This window comes from Salvelinus namaycush, chromosome 32 (genome assembly GCF_016432855.1).
Source record: "Salvelinus namaycush isolate Seneca chromosome 32, SaNama_1.0, whole genome shotgun sequence".
Taxonomy (NCBI): domain Eukaryota; kingdom Metazoa; phylum Chordata; class Actinopteri; order Salmoniformes; family Salmonidae; genus Salvelinus; species Salvelinus namaycush.
The window spans coordinates 26309102-26330841 of record NC_052338.1 but is presented as its reverse complement, the minus strand read 5'-3'; the positions used below and the strand labels follow the sequence as shown (position 1 = coordinate 26330841).

Genomic DNA, 21740 nt, shown 5'->3' with positions numbered 1-21740 from the left:
AGGTGGCAGTAAAATCGCCAACCTTGACTTTATACCTGTTCAAACAACACATTTCAGGTGGCAGTATGAACCCTTTCAGTTTGTTTACCAACTGATAGTAAAGGGGTGGATCAGCTTTAATATTGCGGATAGATTGTTGCTTCCATCAATGTAATTGTCTGCATAATTTCCAATCCCCCACATATTTTTTGGGTAAATATACACACACACACATACATACATATACACTGCTCAAAAAAATAAAGGGAACACTTAAACAACACAATGTAACTCCAAGTCAATCACACTTCTGTGAAATCAAACTGTCCACTTAGGAAGCAACACTGATTGACAATAAATTTCACATGCTGTTGTGCAAATGGAATAGACAAAAGGTGGAAATTATAGGCAATTAGCAAGACAACACCAATAAAGGACTGATTCTGCAGGTGGTGACCACAGACCACTTCTCAGTTCCTATGCTTCCTGGCCGATGTTTTGGTCACTTTTGAATGCTGGCGGTGCTTTCACTCTAGTGGTAGCATGAGACGGAGTCTACAACCCACACAAGTGGCTCAGGTAGTGCAGCTCATCCAGGATGGCACATCAATGCGAGCTGTGGCAAGAAGGTTTGCTGTGTCTGTCAGCGTAGTGTCCAGAGCATGGAGGCGCTACCAGGAGACAGGCCAGTAGATCAGGAGACATGGAGGAGGCCGTAGGAGGGCAACAACCCAGCAGCAGGACCGCTACCTCCGCCTTTGTGCAAGGAGGAGCACTGCCAGAGCCCTGCAAAATGACCTCCAGCAGGCCACAAATGTGCACAAATTTAACCAGGTAGGCTAGTTGAGAACAAGTTCTCATTTACAACTGCGAAAGCATAGCAGTGTGAACAGACAACAACACAGAGTTACACAGAGTAAACAATAAACAAGTCAGTCACACAGTAGGGGGGGAAAATGAGTCTATATACATTGTGTGCAAAAGGCATGAGGAGGTAGGCAATAAATATGCCATAGGAGCGAATAATTACAATTTAGCAGATTAACACTGGAGTGATAAATCATCAGATGATCATGTGCAAGTAGATATACTGGTGTGCAAAAAAGTAAATAAATAAAAACAGTAAGGGGATGAGGTAGGTAAATTGGGTGGGCTGTTTACAGATGGACTATGTACAGCTGCAGCGATCGGTTAGCTGCTCAGATAGCAGATGTTTAAAGTTGGTGAGGGAAATAAAAGTCTCCAACTTCAGAGATTTTTGCAATTCGTTCCAGTCACAGGCAGCAGAGAACTGGAAGGAAAGGCGGCCAAATGAGGTGTTGGCTTTTGGGATGATCAGTGAGATATACCTGCTGGAGCGCGTGCTACGGGTGGGTGTTGTTATCGTGACCAGTGAACTGAGATAAGGCGGAGCTTTACCTAGCATGGACTTATAGATGACCTGGAGCCAGTGGGTCTGGCGACGAATATGTAGCGAGGGCCAGCCGACTAGAGCATACAGGTCGCAGTTGTGGGTGGTATAAGGTGTTTTAGTAACAAAACGGATGGCACTATGATAAACTGCATCTAGTTTGCTGAGTAGAGTATTGGAAGCTATTTTGTAGATGACATCGCCAAAGTCGAGGATCGGTAGGATAGTCAGTTTTACTAGGGTAAGTTTGGCGGCGTGAGTGAAGGAGGCTTTGTTGCGAAATAGAAAGCCGATTCTTGATTTGATTTTGGATTGTAGATGTTTGATATGAGTCTGGAAGGAGAGTTTACAGTCTAGCCAGACACCTAGGTATTTATAGATGTCCACATATTCTAGGTCGGAACCGTCCAGGGTGGTGATGCTAGTCGGGCGGGCGGGTCCAGGCAGCGAACGGTTGAAAAGCATGCATTTGGTTTTACTAGCGTTTAAGAGCAGTTGGAGGCCACGAAAGGAGTGTTGTATGGCATTGAAGCTCGTTTGGAGGTTAGATAGGACAGTGTCCAAGGAAGGGCCAGAAGTATACAGAATGGTGTCATCTGCGTAGAGGTGGATCAGGGAATCGCCCGCAGCAAGAGCAACATCATTGATATATACAGAGAATAGAGTCGGCCCGAGAATTGAACCCTGTGGTACCCCCATAGAGACTGCCAGAGGACCGGACAACATGCCCTCCGATTTGACACACTGAACTCTGTCTGCAAAGTAGTTGGTGAACCAGGCAAGGCAGTCATCAGGAAAACCGAGGCTACTGAGTCTGCCGATAAGAATATGGTGATTGACAGAGTCGAAAGCCTTGGCCAGGTCGATGAAGACGGCTGCACAGTACTGTCTTTTATCGATGGCGGTTATGATATCATTTAGTACCTTGAGCGTAGCTGAGGTGCACCCGTGACCGGCTCGGAAACCGGATTGCACAGCGGAGAAGGTACGGTGGGATTCGAGATGGTCAGTGATCTGTTTATTAACTTGGCTTTCGAAGACCTTAGATAGGCAGGGCAGGATGGATATAGGTCTGTAACAGTTTGGGTCCAGGGTGTCCCCCTTTGAGAGGGGGATGACCTCAGCTGTTGGCCGAGGTTGGAGTAGCCAGGTGGAAGGCATGGCCAGCCGTTGAGAAATGCTTGTTGAAGTTTTCGATTATCATGGATTTATCGGTGGTGACTGTGTTACCTAGCCTCAGTGCAGTGGGCAGCTGGGAGGAGGTGCTCTTGTTCTCCATGGACTTTACAGTGTCCCAGAACATTTTGGAGTTAGAGCTACAGGATGCAAATTTCTGCTTGAAAAAGCTAGCCTTTGCTTTCCTGACTGACTGCGTGTATTGGTTCCTGACTTCCCTGAACAGTTGCATATCGCGGGGACTATTCGATGCTATTGCAGTCCGCCACAGGATGTTTTTGTGTTGGTCGAGGGCAGTCAGGTCTGGAGTGAACCAAGGGCTATATCTGTTCTTAGTTCTGCATTTTTTGAACGGGGCATGCTTATCTAAGATGGTGAGGAAGTTACTTTTAAAGAATGACCAGGCATCCTCAACTGACGGGATGAGGTCAATATCCTTCCAGGATACCCGGGCCAGGTCAATTAGAAAGGCCTGCTCGCAGAAGTGTTTTAGGGAGCGTTTGACAGTGATGAGGGGTGGTCGTTTGACCGCGGACCCGTAGCGGATACAGGCAATGAGGCAGTGATTGCTGAGATCCTGATTGAAGACAGCAGTGGTGTATTTGGAGGGCAAGTTGGTCAGGATAATGTCTATGAGGGTGCCCATGTTTACGGATTTAGGGTTGTACCTGGTGGGTTCCTTGATGATTTGTGTGAGATTGAGGGCATCTAGCTTAGATTGTAGGACTGTTAAGCATATCCCAGTTTAGGTCACCTAACAGAACAAACTCTGAAGCTAGATGGGGGGCGATCAATTCACAAATGGTGTCCAGGGCACAGCTGGGAGCTGAGGGGGGTCGGTAGCAGGCGGCAACAGTGAGAGACTTATTTCTGGAGAGATTCATTTTTAAAATTAGAAGTTCGAACTGTTTGGGTATGGACCTGGAAAGTATGACATTACTTTGCAGGCTCTCTCTGCAGTAGATTGGCAGTTCTATCTTGACGGAAAATGTTATAGTTGGGTATGGAAATCTCAGAATTTTTGGTGGCCTTCCTAAGCCAGGATTCAGACACGGCAAGGACATCAGGGTTGGCGGAGTGTGCTAAAGCAGTGAGTAAAACAAACTTAGGGAGGAGGCTTCTGATGTTGACATGCATGAAACCAAGGCTTTTTCGATCACAGAAGTCAACAAATGAGGGTGCCTGGGTTTACCTCCACATCACCCGAGGAACAGAGGAGGAGTAGGATGAGGGTGCGGCTAAAGGCTATCAAAACTGGTCGCCTAGAGCGTTGGGGACAAAGAATAAAAGGAGCAGATTTCAGGGCGTGGTAGAATAGATTCAGGGCATAATGTGCAGACAGGGGTATGGTGGGGTGCGGGTACAGCGGAGGTAAGCCCAGGCACCGGGTGATGATAAGAGAGATTGTATCTCTGGACATGCTGGTTATAATGGGTGAGGTCACCGCATGTGTAGGAGGTGGGACAAAGGAGGTGTCAGAGGTATGAAGAGTGGAACTAGGGGCTCCATTGTAAACTAAAACAATGATAACTAACCTGAACAACAGTATACAAGGCATATTGACATTTGAGAGAGACATACAGCGAGGCATAAAGTAATCGCAGGTATTGATTGGGAAAGCTAGCTAAGACAACAGGTGAGACAGCAACAGCTAATCAGCTAACACGACAACAGCAGGTAAAATGGCAATGACTAGGCAGAGAGGGTCGGATTAACTACACCCAGAGCCTGAGTTCGCGGCTGGGGCCGACAGATCAAAAATAAACAGAATGGAGTACAGGGAATTAATGGACAGTCCAGCAGGCATCAGCTATGTAGCCAAGTGATCATAGTGTCCAGGGGGCAGCAGTAGATGGAACAGGGAAGCCGCGGAGTAGTCGCCACTACGCTAGCACGCGGGCGACACAGCGTTTAAAGTTAGTAGCCCGGGGCTAGTAGGAGCGTCTACGCCGACGGAGGCCGGTTGAATGCACAGTGGATGGAGTATTCGTCGGCAGACCAGCCGTGGTGGTGCGGCGGGTCGCCGTGTCGACAGAGGATCCAAGCCAGATGGTGAAAGAGGTATTGTAGAATTTAGTTTGCTAGCCGGGAGATGCGCCTGGCTCAAGGCTAACTGGTGCTAGCTTCGTGGCAGGGGCATTAGCCACTAGCTAGCTGTGAAGATCAGAAGTGGTGGTCCAGGGATTACGGCAGGAATCTGGCGTTGTAGTGGAGAGATAGTCCAATACTGGTAGATTAGCGAGTATTATCCAGGCTAAAAACAGGGCTGGTATCTGTGCAGAAGATAAAAGCCGCTAGCAGTGGTAACAATGACTAAATAGTTTGTATCTAATTAGCTTGTTAGCTTCTGGTGGTTCTTGAATGTGTTCTAAAATGAAAAATAATAGTGATTCCGTATCATATTGGATGAGGCAGGTTACCGGAAGGTATAATCGAAATCAAATGGAATTCAAATGGAAAAGAGTGAATATAAAATTGAAATATATACAAAAAAGAAGAAAAATACAAAAGCACACGAGAGGACGAACAAAAACACGTCTTCACTGCTACGACAACTGTGCTGTGATGCGTCACAAAAGTACTGAACCTTTCTATTCTCATAGCTTCTACATATTGTAAATTAAAGATTATTTTATCCTAAAATAATTATTATATTATTGATTGATTGACTATGACTTTTCAAATCACCCAGTATTGCTATCTGCAGCGTTAGTTCTAGGTAAATGTAGCAATTCTTCAGACATTCCTGGATTTGTGACCAAAAACAATCTACATATGGACAGTACCAAAATAAATGAAGAAGACAATTGACTACTTCAAAATAGAGATGGCCTCAATGGCGTTGGCCGTGCTCTCTGACACCATAATGGGACAGATGCAATGTCTATGATCGTAAAAGACTATCTGTTTTTCTTGCTCTGAGCTTGTGGAGACAATGACTGAATCCATTTTCCCAATTGTTATTTTAAAAACCCTTCATTTCACATTCCAGAGAAGGTCATTGCGACCCATCTCAAAACCACTGAATCCTTTGGTCCGGTCTGGAGTTTAAAGCTTAGCAGTGGCGCCTAATTTTACAAAGACCAAAATGCAGATGCCTGTCACCAAACAGAGCTCCATATCCTCATGTTTTACCCCACAGCACAAAGGTAATCTCAGCTGCAGAGGAAGTGTTGCTTCGTTATTAGGCTATACTTCAGCAAATTGATTGTCATCAATTGTTATTATAGTAATTCATGTATTGTTAGTGTAAAATGCCTATAATGTTTTATAAGGCTCCCCATGTCACTCTCTCTAACAGTGGACCAAAAGGCACCTGCGTCTCATTTTTATATTTGACATTTAGCAGAAGCTCTTATCCAGGTGCTGCGGAATTATTTAACATACTCTTTGAAGAGGTAGGGTTTCAGATGTTTTCCGAAAGATGGGCTTCAGGGGAAAGCTTGTTCCACCATCGGGTGCCAGGACAGGGAAGAGCTGGGGACTAGGCAGAGTGGGAGCTGCCCTCCCGTAGAGGTGGGAGGGCCAAGAGACCAGAGATGGCAGAACGGAGTGCTCGCGTTGGGGTGAAGGGTTTGAGCAGAGCCTGAAGGTAGGGAGGGGCAGTTCCCCTGGCTGATCAGTAGGCAAGTACCATGGTCTTGTAGTGGATGCGAGCTTCGACCGGAAGCCAGTGGAGTATGCATAGGGGCCGGGTGCCATCGTAGAATTTGGGAAGGTTGAACGCCAGGTAGGTAGCAGCGTTATGGATAAGTTGCAGGGGTTTGATTGCAAAAGTGGGGAGCCCAGCCAACAGCGAGTTGCAGTAGTCCAGACGGGAGATGACAAGGATTAGGACCTGCGCCGCTTCCTGTGAGGTAGGGTCGTACACTACCGATGTTGTAGAGCATGAACCTGCAGGAGCGAGTCACTGCTTTGATGTTTGCAGAGAACGACAGGGTGTTGCACAGGGTCACGGCAAGTTTCTTTGTACTCTGGGAAAGGGGATACCGCCTACAGAACCATGTATGGATCCATTGGACCCCACACCTTCCACTTCCACCAGATGTGCCTCAACTTCCCCCAGACATGTTAACATTGGGAGTGGGACCAAATGGAAACGTGCAGTGGGTTCAGAGTCGGGCACAGAGTAAAGGAGCCCAACCCACCACCCTACAGAAGAGCCCTGAGGGAGCAGGCTGTCAGTGGGACAGGCAGAGCTTCAGGAGAAGAGCATATTAGAAGGCCCATATGCCCCATCTAAACATGGACCATCAATCTGAGGAGATGATGGAACCAGACAAAAAGAGAAGGCTCTCTGGGAACCTTCAGTCAGGAGGACCCTTTAAGTGCCTGTAGCAGCCCACAGTATAGTCAAGATCTAACTGAGCCAGATTCTGAATTGTAGTGTGTTCTGACAAAACCAGGAACCCCTTGTTGGAGTGGGGCAGGCCAGTGATTCAGGCACTGCTTTCCCGGAGAGCATGCAGAGGGAGGGGGGATTCAGGGCTTAGCAGGGTCTACAGGATAGAACCTCCACCCAGCGAAGGCCTGTACCATCTCTGATGTCACAGGAGGGAGAAAGAAAAGGGAACGTCTCGTCACCATCAAAGTCTTTCCCAAGCAAGACGTCTCCTCCTCTCAGCTCTGTTCACACTCATCGATCAACAGGACCAAGTAGTCCATCACCATGGAAGCATGTTTTAGAACAGCCCATGAAACATATTCCAGAACAACCGTTGAAGGAGACACACTTGCCATGCTGTCCACTCAGGACTCGGAGGGCCTCGGGGTGATTGCTCACTGTGCTTTGTTATCAAGGAGCCCACTAAAGGACCAGACTAAGGTATTTGATAGTGGTAGAGACAGTAGATGTGGTGCTGATAAAACCCTGCAGGAAGAGGGAGGAGATGCTCTCAGGGAAACACAGTTAGCAAACACAAACAATGTATATGCATGTATTTGAATGTATGCTAGTGCGAACAGATGAATGAAATGATGAACATTTTAGATGTTGTTTTGTGTGTTGTAGGTTTAGGTTCCTAATGACTGGAATGTAATCACTTGTTGTTTGAGCTATCATGGTCTCCACTAGAACATTTATTATGTTTCCAGTTTAAATTCTCTGAACATTATTGCTCTTTTCCATATTTATGGCACTGAATAAAATGTACCACAAAAAAAATTGATGATCAAGTCCAAACCAATATCAAAACACGTCACACAAGCATTAAAGTTTAGATTTCATTTTGAAAAACGATAGACATTTACATACACTAAATTCACGGCTGGGTATGAATTAGAACATGTGACAAGCACTACTTGTGTATTTCCTCTCTGGTGCTACTGAATGCATTTGTGCCCCAATACAAAATGCATTAAAGAAATGAAAACATAATTTTGAAATTTACAGTAGGGTATTCCGACTAACAGGGAAATAGACAAGACTTCAGTGCGCATTTAACATGACAAACATTTCTCTCTATGTTGATTTGTATCTACGCATATTAAGGCTTACAAATACAGAGCTGGTAATATTAGAACAATCTATTGGTGGTGATGCTACAAACATATATATTTGGGTTAGGCACATGAACAAGAGATAAGCAAGTTATATCTTACAAACTAGATATCAAATGAAATTAAACTCTCGCTATTGTTATCCTTTACATTTTTTACCTTCCATTTCACTATGACAATTACATTTGCTTGAGTAATACTGACATCTAGTCTGCTATCAATGCAATATACACTGAACAAAAATATAAATGCAACATGTAAAGTGTTGGTCCCATGTTTCATGAGCTGAAATAAAAGATCCCAGAAACGTCCCATAAGCACAAATGCTTATTTCTCTGAAATGTTGTGCACAAATTGGTTTACATCCCTGTTAGTGAGCATTTCTCCTTTGCCAAAATAATACATCCATCTGACAGGTGTGGCATATCAAGAATCTGATTAAACAGCATGATCATTACACAAGTGCACCTTGTGCAGGGGACAGTGAAAGGCCACTAAAATATGCAGTTTTGTCACATAACACAATGCCACAGATGTAAAAAAAAAAAAAAAAAAAAGTTGAGGGAGTGTGCAATTGGCATGCTCACTGCAGGAATGTCCACCAGAGCTATTGCCAGATAATTGAATGTTCATTTCTCTACCATAAGCTGCCTCCAACGTTGTTTTAGAGAATTTGGCAGTACGTCCAACCAGCCTCGCAACCGCAGGCCACGTGAATGGTGTCGTGTGGGCGAGCGATTTGCTGATGTCAACGTTGTGAACATAGTGCCCCATGGTGGTGTTGGGGTTATGATACAGACAATGAACACAATTGCATTTTATCAATGGCAATTTGAATGCACAGAGATACCGTGACGAGATCCTGAGGCCCATTGTCATGCCATTCATCTGCCGCCATCACCTCATGTTTTAGCATGATAATGCACGGCCCCATATTGCCAGGATCCGTACACAATTCCTGGAAGCTGAAAATGTCCCAGTTCTTCCATTGCCTGCATACTCACCAGACATGTCACCCATTGAGCATGTGTGGGATGCTCTGGATCGACATCTACGGCAGCGTGTTCCAGTTCCCACCAATATCCAGCAATTTCCCAAGTCATAATCAAGAGCCTGTTCAACTCTACGCAAAGGAGATGTGTCGCGCTGCATGAGGTGGTCACACCAGATACTGACTGGTTTTCTGATCCACACCCCTACCTTTTTTTTTTTAAAGGTATCTGTGACCAACAGATGCATATCTGTATTCCCAGTCAGTTAGTTAGGGCCTAATGAATTTATTTCAAATGACTGATTTCCTTATATGAACTGAAATAGTTGCATGTTGCATTTATGTTTTTGTTCAGTGTAGTATAAAAAATACATTTACAACTCTATCATGCAATATAAACATGATACAACCGTTGAGTCGACAGCTAGATGTGAATAGTTGAGTATTGTAGAGTATTACAGCAAACCAAAACAGTGTATGCTAGGACATCCTGTGGAACATACTCCAACTGGCTGTTCAATTCCATCTGTGGGACATTCTCTTCATCCTACTTCTCATACAAATCAAAAGTCAACGCTTGACCTCATTTCTCAATACTTTCTGCCTCAATCCAATAAAATCACCACAACAGTGCACAAAACAACATGACAATGCCAAGGAGGACTGAATCTGAAGGTTCTCTCCAATCAAAATGCACCTCCATAATGCATCTTAATACAGTTTGTCTTATCAGGGTTGCATTTTCTGCTTTCAATTTGAAAATATGTAATTATATTGTACGCATATGTACACATGATTTTATTGCTATGGCACACACATGTAAGTGTGATACTTAGTTTAAGAGATACCTTATTTTGCACCAGCAGATTTAACAGATTAACATAATGGCTACACTTCCTCTTTATTCCAAATTTGAATGCAACTTTTTAACTAGTTTGCAAGTTTAACTAGTTCTACACATGACGAAACCTGACATACTATCTGCGTGTTTAAATAGTAGACCTACCATAATTCTGTAGATAGTACAGTAGTTTTGTGGAGGAGTGCTGTGCGACCAATAAGCTGAACAAACAGTTCCATAACAATCTACCATTTCAAAGTGCTGAGAAAAAAACAATAACAAGTGATCTTAATGGATACAACCAGGCTTACAATCAACCTACAGTACTACTAGCTAGTCAGTTACAGTGTCTGGCTTGTCCTTTTATTACTTGTAATAGCCAGCCTATATGGGTTTGTGAAATCTTTGACGTAGAGGGAAAAGGGAGGAGAGGAAGAGGAATATGTGGGGGTGTGAGAGAGATGATGAGAACGAGGAAGTATCAGCGATCAGCCAGCGATCTCTGTGGGTTCTGTCACCAGTTTGGACCTGTCCCAAACCGTCTTGAACTGCTCAGGAACTGGGAACTCCCTCTGTTAAACACACAATGTTTAAAACAAAACCACACTTAGCCACACTCTCACTCAGTCTCATACTTACACTCATCTCTCTCTCACACACACACACACACACAGTCTGAAATGCAAGCACTCCACACACTTTCATACACACTCACATAGTCGTCGTCCTGCGGTACCAGGATGTTCATTTCAGAGCTCTTGGCGCTGATAATCTCACAGTCCAGAGCGTCCTTACTCAGGTAGACTTGGCAGCCCTCTGTCTTGTTGATAGAGATGGTGGGAACTCTACCCATCACCTGGACAAAAGTGGGGCAGAGCATCAGCACAGATTCTTCTATCTTATAACTAGTCTCGAGACTGGAATTTATCCTGACCATGTAACCTCACCAGAAGAAATTGTGGCCCAACATAACGTATAAAAATAAAAGTGGCAGTACCTTACATCTACTATAGCTTCATAGCGGGTACATTGGAGTTGAACTTCAGATGCAGAGAGGAAAGAGATGCCATATGTTATTTTCTAGAACATGTATGAAATTTGAGCTGACCTGCAACTTAATGTCTTTAGAGTTGATGACTTCCATAATGCCAACAACGTTGTCAAACACCAGACCAAGCTTCTTACAGTTATCTGTCAGAGGTGAACATCACAGAAAAACATGAAATCGGTCAAGGTTTAGAGAGAGAGAGATACAGGATTGATGCTGTCAAAGACAACAAAGAAATTGTCCACTGTACAGTATATGGCCATGCCTTTGCAAATGACGTTGCCGTATACATAATCAAATCTTAATAACAGAACTATAACAAATAAAACAATGGATGGTTGAACTCACCCACAATGATGGAGTTGATCTTTCCCTTTATCTGTAGAGTAGAGTTGCTGCAGCCGAAGACATAGGCCACCTGTCTCAGCTCTGGCTCCTCGATAACCAGGTCATGAGCTTGGTCAAAGTACTCCTGTGGGGTGAAACAACAAACAAGACCTGTGACCATCTGAACCATCTCATGTTTGACCCTTCACTTTTGGATGACCTCATTGGGTTTAGCACCAGACATCACAATCGCCTCTGAAAGAGTACAGTCACACAAACAGAAGTCTTGGTCTTTGAATCTGTGAGGCACCTAAACCTTCCTTAATCACTAGAAAAAAATGATTAAGGGCCTCCATGTCCTCCATTTATACTGAACAAAAATATAAACGAAACATGTAAAGTGTTGGTCCCATGTTTCATGAGCTGAAATAAAAGTTCCCAGAAATGTTTAATGTGCACATAAAGCTTATTTCTCAAGAATTATGGGCACAAATTTGTTTACATCCTTGTTAGTGAGCATGTCTCCTTTGCCAAGATAATCCATCCACCTGACAGGTGTGGCATATCAAGAAGCTGATTAAACAGCATGATCATTCCACAGTTGCACCTTGTGCTGGGGACAATAAAAGGCCACTCTAAAATGTGCAAATTTGGCACACAACACAAGGCCACAGAGGTCAAGTTTTGAGGGAGTGTACATTTGGCATGCTGACTGCAGGAATGTCCACCAGAGCTGTTGCCAGAGAATTTAATGTTAATTTCTCTACCATAAGTCGCCTCCAATGTAATTTTAGAGAATTAGGCAGTACATCCAACCGCCCTCACAACCGCAGACCACGTGTAACCACGCCAGCCCAGGACCTCCACATCCGGCTTTTTCACCTACGGGATCGTGTGAGACCAGCCACCCAGACAGCTGAGGAAATAGTGGGTTTGCACAACCAAAACATTTCTGCACAAACAGTCAGAAACCGACTTAGGGAAGCTCATTTGAGTGCTCATCGTCCTCTTCAGGATCTTGGCCTGACTGCAGTTTGGCGTCATAACCGACTTCAGTGGGCAAATGCTCGCCTTTGATGGCCACTGGCACGTTGGAAAGTGTGCTCTTCAAGGATGAATCCCAGTTTCAACTGTACTGGGCAGATGGCAGCCACCGTGTATGGCGTTGAGCGGTTTGCTGATGTCAACGTTGTGAACAGAGTACCCCATGGTGGCGGTGGGGTTATGATACGGGCAGGCATAAGCTACAGACAACTAACACAATTGCATTTTATCGATGGCAATTTGAATGCATAGAGATATCGTAACGAGATCCTGAGGCCCATTGTCTTGCCATTCATCATGCCTGCATACTCACCAGACATGTCACCCATTGAGCATATTTGGGATGCTCAGGATCGACCTATACGACACTGTGTTCCAGTTCCCGCCAAAATCCAGCAACTTCACACAGCCATTGAAGGGGTGGGACAATGTTCCACAGACCACAATTAACAGTCTGATCAACTCTATGCGAAGGAGTCGCATCCCTACCTTTTTTTAATGGTATCTGTGACCAACAGATGTATATCTGTATTCCCAGTAATGTGAAATCCATAGATTAGGGACTAATGAATTTATTTCAACTGACGGATTTCCTTATATGAACTGTAACTCAGTCAAATCTTTAAAATTGTTGCATGTTTATATTTTTGTTCAGTGTAGACAGGGTTGGGTAGTAATATAATCCATTACATGTAAGGGATTACAAAAAAACGCTAACTGTGATCCGTTACGTTACCAGCAAAAATATTGTAATCAGATTACAGATACTTTTGAAAAACTAGATGATTTCTTCTGGGATTACTTTTAAATTCAGAAAGGATGTTTGCGGAAAAAAAATCTTTGACACTTCTCTGTTTTCTCAAAGACATTCAAATCAGCATTGAAAAAAGACGCAAGTTTAACTTTGTTCCACCTGAGCGAGTCTGACCAGAAGTCAGAGACCACTATGATGACACACCAAATGGGTTTGATGGATTGCGGGAGAAGAGCAGGAACAGGCTTTTGTAGGCTACAGTCCAAGCTACATCTTCCAATGGTGCGACTGCTGTCGGCATCCAAAGATTATCCAACTTGAATAAATGCTTGGAGTTAAGGATGACAGCAGTGGTGTAGTCTACAGCGATACAGATATAACTTATTATTGATATCTACATAGAGCATTGATGTGAACCACACTGCTGCTCTCTTATTTATCTATTTGTGCCTCACAGATTGTGGTTGTTGTGGATGGCTGTTCACAAATCTGTGTATTTGAACCCAATAATGGTTGAATTCAAGAAGTGTAAGCTGCCTTTCAATCATTGTTTTTGAAACCAGTGGACAGCCAGTGAAAAATGTGCTCTTGCAACAGCTGCATAGGGCAGATCCCAGCCTATGGAATAAAAGTTGGGCTTTTATTGCTCAATCTAATTCATACTGATAAAAAATTAATAATTCATAGGCCTAATGGACACATGCTCAAACTTGCACACTTTTGATAGACTTAAAAGTGGCAATTTGTAGTTGCTACATCCAATTTTGGACTTATATATCCATTGAGTCTTGAAGAATATAACTTATAAATGCCTCATGAGCTTAATTTAACTGTCACACTCCATGAGAACCCAAAATATTACCTTGTTTTACTCCAATGTATATAAACATTGTAAATGTAACAATCTGTATAGCCTCATAACATGGTTAAAACAATCATTTATATATCATGGATGGTCAGTCTTTGCATTTCTCCAGGCCCATCACTCATCTTTTTACCAAAACAGGTTGCCATTTTGTTATTGTTTAATCTGTGGCCCTTTAAACAGCTGCATATTATCAAGATATCAAAATGTCACCAACAAAAAGGTAAACAATAGGCCTATAGCAAATGCAGCATATGGCATTCATTTTTCACATGTAAATAGCACTTTTCAGTAGTTCTCAAAGCATGCCATTCCATGAGTGCAGCATTTATTTTTCAACTCGAATCAACGAGCCCAATCAGTCCTCCATGACAACAAAATCATAAACAACAAACAGAGTAAGGCTGGCTAATAAGTCCTTTGTTTTGGGGTCATGCTCAGGCAAAACAATTTGGATAATCTATACTTCCATAATTCCAAGTCCTGTTCTTGAAGATCAAGGGGTATAACATTTATTGGAATGACTGGAATTCTGATAGACTTCGGTTTTTAATGTAAAGATATAATTGAATCGTATTATTATCTGTAGTAGAAAGTGATGGGTTAGAAGAAGCCTACATAACCAACCCATAAAGTAAAATGTAACATCCATATATGGCCAGCTATGTAAACTTTAACACTGATTTATCCTGCAATAGATGTCATTCTGTTGGTAACATACCTTTTTGTCTTCTTCTAATGTCTCTTAAGGAGAAAGTAATCTGAAAGTAACTGAATGTAATCAGATTACGTTACTGAGTTTGGGTAATCCAAAAGTTACATTGCGGATTACAATTTGACAGGTAACTAACGGATTACATTTACAATGTAACCTACCCAACCCTGAGTGTAGATAATAGGACAAATTAGAAGCCTGGCATGCAAGGCAATATAATAGGTAACGTACCACCCTCCATTTCTTCCCCTCCAGCTCCAGTAGGGGGGGTCGTTTCTGGGGAGGCGCTCTGTTGGAGGAGCCTCCAGGGTTTCGGCTCTTGGGTGGGGAGGCATGATGCTCTCCTCCCTGGGAGCGAAGGGCAGGGTTCTTATGGGTCATCTGGTCCTTTGAGATGTGCTTTAATGCTAGTGGACAGAGAGAGGGTACTTACTTGTATTCACTCGTTTAGAAGTTATTGTTTTAGTACAATCATCTATAATAAAATGTATGATCTCAAAATCAAACAAATTTTACCCTAACTGTTGATTAATAAACACCATAGAAATATAATGACTATTTCTATGTCCTCAAAACACAGCAACTCTCTTCAATTCTCCCTCTCTTTCTCCTTCTGTTTCTCCTCCTCTCCTGTCTTGGCTACCTTTAGTGATGTCAGCTCCCTGGTTCAGCTGGGCGAACAGGGCTGAGTGCTGGGCAGTGGTGCTCTCAGGACTCTGTAACTGTTGATTCAACCCACATCCTCCCTCTTCAACTCTCCCTCCCTTTCTTCTTCTGTTTCTCCTCCTCCTCCTTTTCCCTCCCTCCCTCTCTCCCACTTCTGAAGTTGGATCAGAGCTCTTCAACCCCTGGGTGACGTTGGCTTGGCTACCTTTAGTGATGGCTTCTCCTTGATTCAGCTGGGTGAAGAGAGCTGAATGCTGGGCCGTGGTGCTGTCGGCCTGGGGCGGTTCGCCTGTGAAGACTGGTGGCGGTCCAGGGGGTGGAGGTGGTGGAGGGGGAGGGGGGCAGGGACCACCAGGGGCAGGGGAGAACAGAGAGGGAGGCGCAATGGGACCCTGTGGGAGAGAGAGAGAGAGAGAGAGAGAGAGGCATGTTACTGTGAATCAAGACAAGATGATGGTGAGAAGGGTTCTGGAAATACAGTTGTACTTCTTCCCCTGGCCAGCAGGTGGAGTATAGGACAAATATTTATATTCAACTGGTTTCTTATAGCAGAGGTGCCAAAGCCAAGAGCTGGGTTAAAACAAAAGCCTTCACACCTTGTCCCTGTGGCTCTCCAGGACCATAGTTGTCTAACCCTGGCCAATAGGAATCTTATCTAAAGTGGAGCTGTGTCAGGGGGCTGTTCTTGATATGCATATGACGATAAAGTACAGATCTAAATTCTCTGACTGAGGCTGGGATTCAATCTGACAATGCAGGTTTTAAAGGCAATGTTTGCAGAAATTGCATTCACGGTAAACGCTGCATATGCTGGGTCAATCAGAGATTTCCTTTAAATGTCAGGTGTGGTATAACACAGTTCTAAGGCGGGTTGGATTGAATCCCGGCCTAAGTCCTGCTGCTCTACTATAGATGCCTTTTTTTCTCACTGAAAGCCTTACTTACCAAGCTAATGAACAGATTAATGTAAAGCCACCTGCCTGCCAACTCCAGTAAAGACAAGCAGACAGTCTCTCTGTCTCTTTCTGTGTCGGTCTGTCGGTCTCTGACTGCAGACTGCACAGCTGCCGCGGATAGTTACACATGGTCCACCTTCAACGCTCAAACAAGCCACAACAGCTGTACATATGCCCAAGAATTAGAGCTGAGTGCAATGAAATTAAGTCCGAGCTGTGTGTGTATATGTGTGTCTGTGTGTGAGAGTGTGTGCATGTGTGCCTGCCCTTCTGAACAGCAGCCGCCAGATTAGAGTTAGGAGAAAAGCCCAGTAGTTTAAGTTACGCCGTGGGGTGTGTTGAAGCAGGTGTGTATGGCCTGAGACACAGGGCTTTTGTTGGGTCTTTCTTTTTTGAAGAAAACCTCCATTAAAGTCCACCCTGAGGACCACCTGTCCTCTCCCCACACACACACACACACACACACACAACCCTGACACCTAACGGCAGGAGGGACAGCTGACATACAGCCACTGCATGCTCTCGGGTTTCACTCCATACACACACACTCTCGTGCACAGGCACACACACAGTCCATCAAATTGTGTGGCAGCCTGTGTCCCTCAAAGGACCACACAGAGGATTCTGGCATATCACTGAAAAAAGACAGTGGCCTTGACCTGAGTTCAACACTCAACATTTTAGAGACTAAATGTGAAGTTTAAGGAGTTTTACTTTTAGTTTTATTATCACATAAAAAGCCAAACAAATAAACGCTTCACTTCCACTGGAAGCAGGGATATGATTTCTGACTGGAAACCTGCCCTACAGTTGGACTTTCTTTTCAGAGAGGAGGGTAAGAGAAACGATGTAGGATCTTAATTTGATCACCCTGTTGTTGCAGGAAATTTCAGACTTGATTTGCCCTAACAAAAAATGTATCAACCAGTGGAGGCTGGTGAGAGGAGCTATAGGAGGACGGGTTCATTGTAATGGCTGGAATGGAATAAAAGTAACGGAGTCAAACATGTGGTTTCAATATGATTTGATATCGTTAAATTAATTCCATTCCAACCATTACAATGAGCCGTCCTCCTATAGCCCCTCCCACCAACCTCCACTAGTATCAACATCTACAAAAATGTCCATTAATTAATTATCAACTAATTAATTATAATCCACACAATAATTTCCAGTTGCTGCAGGATTATTTTCCTGCTGTGAGAAACTGGTCAAATTAAGATCCTACATCTGTAGAAGAAGAGCATGAATTCCCAGCAAACTTTCATAAACAGAAGTGTGTGTGATGGGACAGGGTGGGGGGGTTTGACTCTACAATTGCTCGATTGAGAACCACAAAGCAGCCACCCGAACACCAGGGACCAAGTCGTTCATACAGGCTGGTCCTTACGCAACCAGCTGCCTGCCTGCATTACTACACATAGAAATATACACTGCGGGGTAATTAACATGAGAACTACTGTACATCCTAAATGGCGCCATATTATAGTGCACTACTTTTGACCAGTGCCCTATGGGCTCCATGTAGGTAATAGGGTGCCATTTGGGATGCAAGCCCTGAACCGCTTCAGCAATATGGCAACGGAAAACCACAATCAGGCTCTGCTACACATGAAAACAATTGGACATGCCATAATAATCAGACTATTATGTCTCGAAGCGAACTGTAATTCATTGAGTCTTGTTCCTGTCTGTTTAAACCTGTATGGCAAGCAGGGTTATAGTTCATCCATAGGGCCAGGAGCATTTTCTGACCATGTGACCTGATCACGAAAAATTCTGGTCCTATTTATCCAATGTCAGATAAAAGTTCTGAGAAGTTAGGCAGTGGGACCTGAGTTTTTCCTGCTCAGGTTACACAGTTGGGAAAAACTCATGGCCCTGTTCCTATTCCTCCAACATACGTCGAAGTGCTGTGTGCTCAGGGCAGGGTTGAGGAGGTTGGATCAGGAGCTATTTGCTGCTGTAACACATACAATAGATAATGGAATGTAGAGGGAATGTCCCACTGGACGTTAGCTAGAGGATTGTAGTCCTGAAGCACTGTAAATTACAGTCTGTAATAAAAAGACATAGAAACTGTTCATGATGTCTTTATATGACTGATGTTTTTCTATTGTTTCACTCCCAACTCAATACTATGATAATATAATTACACTGCTGTTACACTGTTTTGTAACTATGTTATGAAAGCTACTCACAGTCTTGCTCCAGACCAGGCCTGTTGTGTGATACTGTTTAATGAAGGCCTGAAGCTCAGTCCAGATGGATAGGTAGGACCTCACCCACTCCACATGACGCTTGTCTCTACAGAGAGAGGGACAAGAGGAGAGGGGGATGAGAATTAGTGATGTAAACAGAGACGGACGAAGAGAGAGAGAAACAGACGGACAGACAGATCAGGAAGAAAGAGAGAGGTATTCATAGAGCAACAATAATCTGCAAAGTTGCTTATCAGCAACAGTTGATGTAATCCACCAGCAGCCATACTCACGAGTCTTTATAGTCTTTCAGAACTCTGTTAGTGTAGAAAATGGCAGCATCATTCATCTCCTTCACATAGGGAACTGGCTTCTGGCTCTGGAAGAGAGATGGAGACACCAGAGGAAAAACTTGTAAAACAAAGCTGACCCCATATAAATTCAGACAGCTCTGCTCTGCATTCAATGACATATGGATAGAGAAATGGAGAGAATATTATTATGTCACTCACCACCTATTGGACAGAAATGCATTAAACCACAGTGACTGTACAGTAGACAAGCCATATATATACACACACAAAGGATAGGCCACATGCATCTTTGGCTAGTGTCGAGCAAAGACTCAAGAGAATGTGGTGACATGAGCGTTCAAACAGGTTTGACACAAATCGTGTGAAACAGTGGCTCCCTGGCAAACCGTAGACTTGTTCTGACAGAGTCCAGACCACAATTTCAGTCTCAAAGCAGCTTGAGTGGAAGGGATTTGATGAACGTAATGGTATGGATATTATACCAACATTCAACGGAACCATTTTTTTTTACTGGTAGTTTAGAAACACCGAGAGGGAAAAGGAGACACACAGTGAAGAAGATGCATGGTCCAAGACTGTCAGAAATAGAGACCTGTGTCGCTGCCCTATGTGCCACCAAAGTGAGTGAGTGAATGGGTGATGAGGAGGTTAGATAAGTGAACAGTTAGTTTTCTCCTCACCACAGCAACCCAGCCCAGCGCTGGGATGCTCTCGCTGACAGCTGATAGGTGGTTGAATTGGCTACTGCCACGGTTACGCTCCCGGAAGTTCTGAATCTCCTGGATCTTCTCTGAGATAGGCTTTAGCAGGTCAGCCAGCTCCATCTGGGAGAGAGATACAAGGGGAGGGGGGGGGGGGGGGGGGGGGGGGTTATAACGGGTTGCCTTGCCCACAAGCAACCTGCCATGCATGCCAGTTAGATGTTAATGACAGTTTACTGGGACTTTATTAGAAGGACCCTATTTTCACTAGGAACTTCCAGATCCCTTCTAGCTTCCATCCTTCTTTCCTCCCTCCCCTCCCAGCATTCCTCTGTTCATTAGGAGATCCCTCTGGCCTTGTAAGGCACTGGGGAAAGGAATGCATTGTTTCCCTAGTAATACTGCTGTACAGTTCTCTTATTTTGACCTGTATCTAAACTGATGTTGCTATGACAATTGAACTAAATATCCCCTGCCTTGTCGATATGCTGTGGGAAAGATAAACAAGTATAATCATTTCTGTTTCTTTATTTAGCTTTATTTAGAGAAATTATTTGATTATTCTTGTGTTGCTAAGGCAACCAATTGAATTGCATTATGGGTTAGATACATTTTCTCTTACAAAAATGTATTTTGATTGAACATGCTTTAAGGTTTTGATATGTTGTCACAATAAACACATAATAAAGTACATATTCCAGTGTGTATGAGGTCGTCCAATCAGTGGGAAGACAGCCCCTCCTAGAGAACGTTTACAGACGTGGAGAGGATGAAATAATCCTCCTTTCCACCGCATCCTTTAGTAAGACTGTTCAATAGGATCTGGAGAGAGTGAAAGTAAAAAGTCAGTCGACTTTCGTATGAAAGGACTGTCTATCTCGTGTGTCAGAGGGAGAGGCAAAGAGAGAGAACACGTTTTTGAACAAATTCTTGCCCAAATCAGACGCACATGATTTTCATAACCCGAAATAGAAAGTCCTTTCATAGGTAGGACCAACGTCGACTGACTTTTTAGTTTCACTATCTACAGATCCCATCGAAAAGAACTTGCTAAAGGATTCTAAAAAGAAAACCACTTCTACATGAAATGTGATGATAAGGATCAGGAGGTTTTCCAATACATCTGTGATGATGATAAGCCCAGGCGGTCAACAGAGCCGGGTCAAATCATGTGCTCAGGAAAACCTCCCGGCCCTCGTGATGATTCATCTGTCAGTTCTACATATCTCTGAGGCTAGAGATCTCTCTCCCTTGTCTGGCCCAACGCTTCTACCCGCCAGGCTACCTAAAGTGTACGATCAAGCTATTTGATCTGTATCATATAAGCGTACAATATCTGATACCATGGCTTGGCATCCCATATGCTAACATTCACGGACATGCCAGGCTCTGAGCTATAATGCAAACATGATATCAACGTTCTCAGTGAAAGTAACAAAGGAAAAAACTCTGGTTGGATTTTACAGTGTAAAGCCTCGCAGCAGAGCAGAGGGCTGGCGAGGCAAGACAGCTGTACTGTGGGATAAACACCCATATGAAAAAATATTATAGTATACTATGATGTAAATACTGTAGTATTACTGTATTTACATACTATAGTATTCACTGTAGTGTTTTTGTGGACATGATTGTAGTATACTGTAGTAAAGTTGACTATAATATAAATACTGTAATATTACTGTTGTATATACTTTAGTAATTACTGTGGTATTTTTTGTTTTATTATCTTTGACATAGAAGTGGGGCTTCCTCCTTGAGGAAACCTACTGGGCAAATACTAAGACCAAATTTTCCATAACCTGTAGGTAGGTAGGCCTGGAGTCTGAACACAATATGTTGGTTTCTCACTCATGGGTGGCACAAATAGGGAGGGGAATGTGTAACCTTTATTTAACCTTTATTTAACTAGGCAAGTCAGTTAAGAACAAATTCTTATTTACAATGACGGCCTACCCCGGCCAAACCCGGATGACGCTGGGCCAATTGTGCGCTGCCCTATGGGACTCCCAATCACGGCCGGATGTGATACAGCCTGGAATCGAACCAGGGACTGTAGTGACGCCTCTTGCACTGAGATGCAGTGCCTTAGACCGCTGCGTCATTCGGGAGCAATGGGTGGAGTAAATGCAAATTAAATACTGTAGTATTACTATAGTAAAAACTGTAGTATATACTATACTGTAGTGTTTTTGCAGACATTATTGTAGTATTTACTAGTGTTTTTTGTAGATAATACTGTACTATTTAATATA

At 43.6% G+C, this 21740-nt stretch overlaps 1 protein-coding gene across 1 annotated transcript in view; it reads right to left on the bottom strand.

Moving 5' to 3' along the window:
* Nucleotides 1-10279: 10279 nt before the first annotated feature.
* Nucleotides 10280-21740, bottom strand: part of cap2 (cyclase associated actin cytoskeleton regulatory protein 2) — a 30360-nt gene continuing 18899 nt past the window's right edge. Inside the window, exons 5-13 of the mRNA XM_038972417.1 lie at nt 19468-19611; nt 18767-18852; nt 18474-18579; nt 15522-15708; nt 14882-15057; nt 11294-11417; nt 11006-11088; nt 10613-10753; nt 10280-10469 (exon numbers count right to left, since the gene is read on the bottom strand). Of these exons, the coding sequence (XP_038828345.1) occupies nt 10386-10469; nt 10613-10753; nt 11006-11088; nt 11294-11417; nt 14882-15057; nt 15522-15708; nt 18474-18579; nt 18767-18852; nt 19468-19611 (1131 nt within the window). The 3' untranslated portion in view covers nt 10280-10385. The remainder of the gene's footprint in view (nt 10470-10612; nt 10754-11005; nt 11089-11293; nt 11418-14881; nt 15058-15521; nt 15709-18473; nt 18580-18766; nt 18853-19467; nt 19612-21740) is intronic.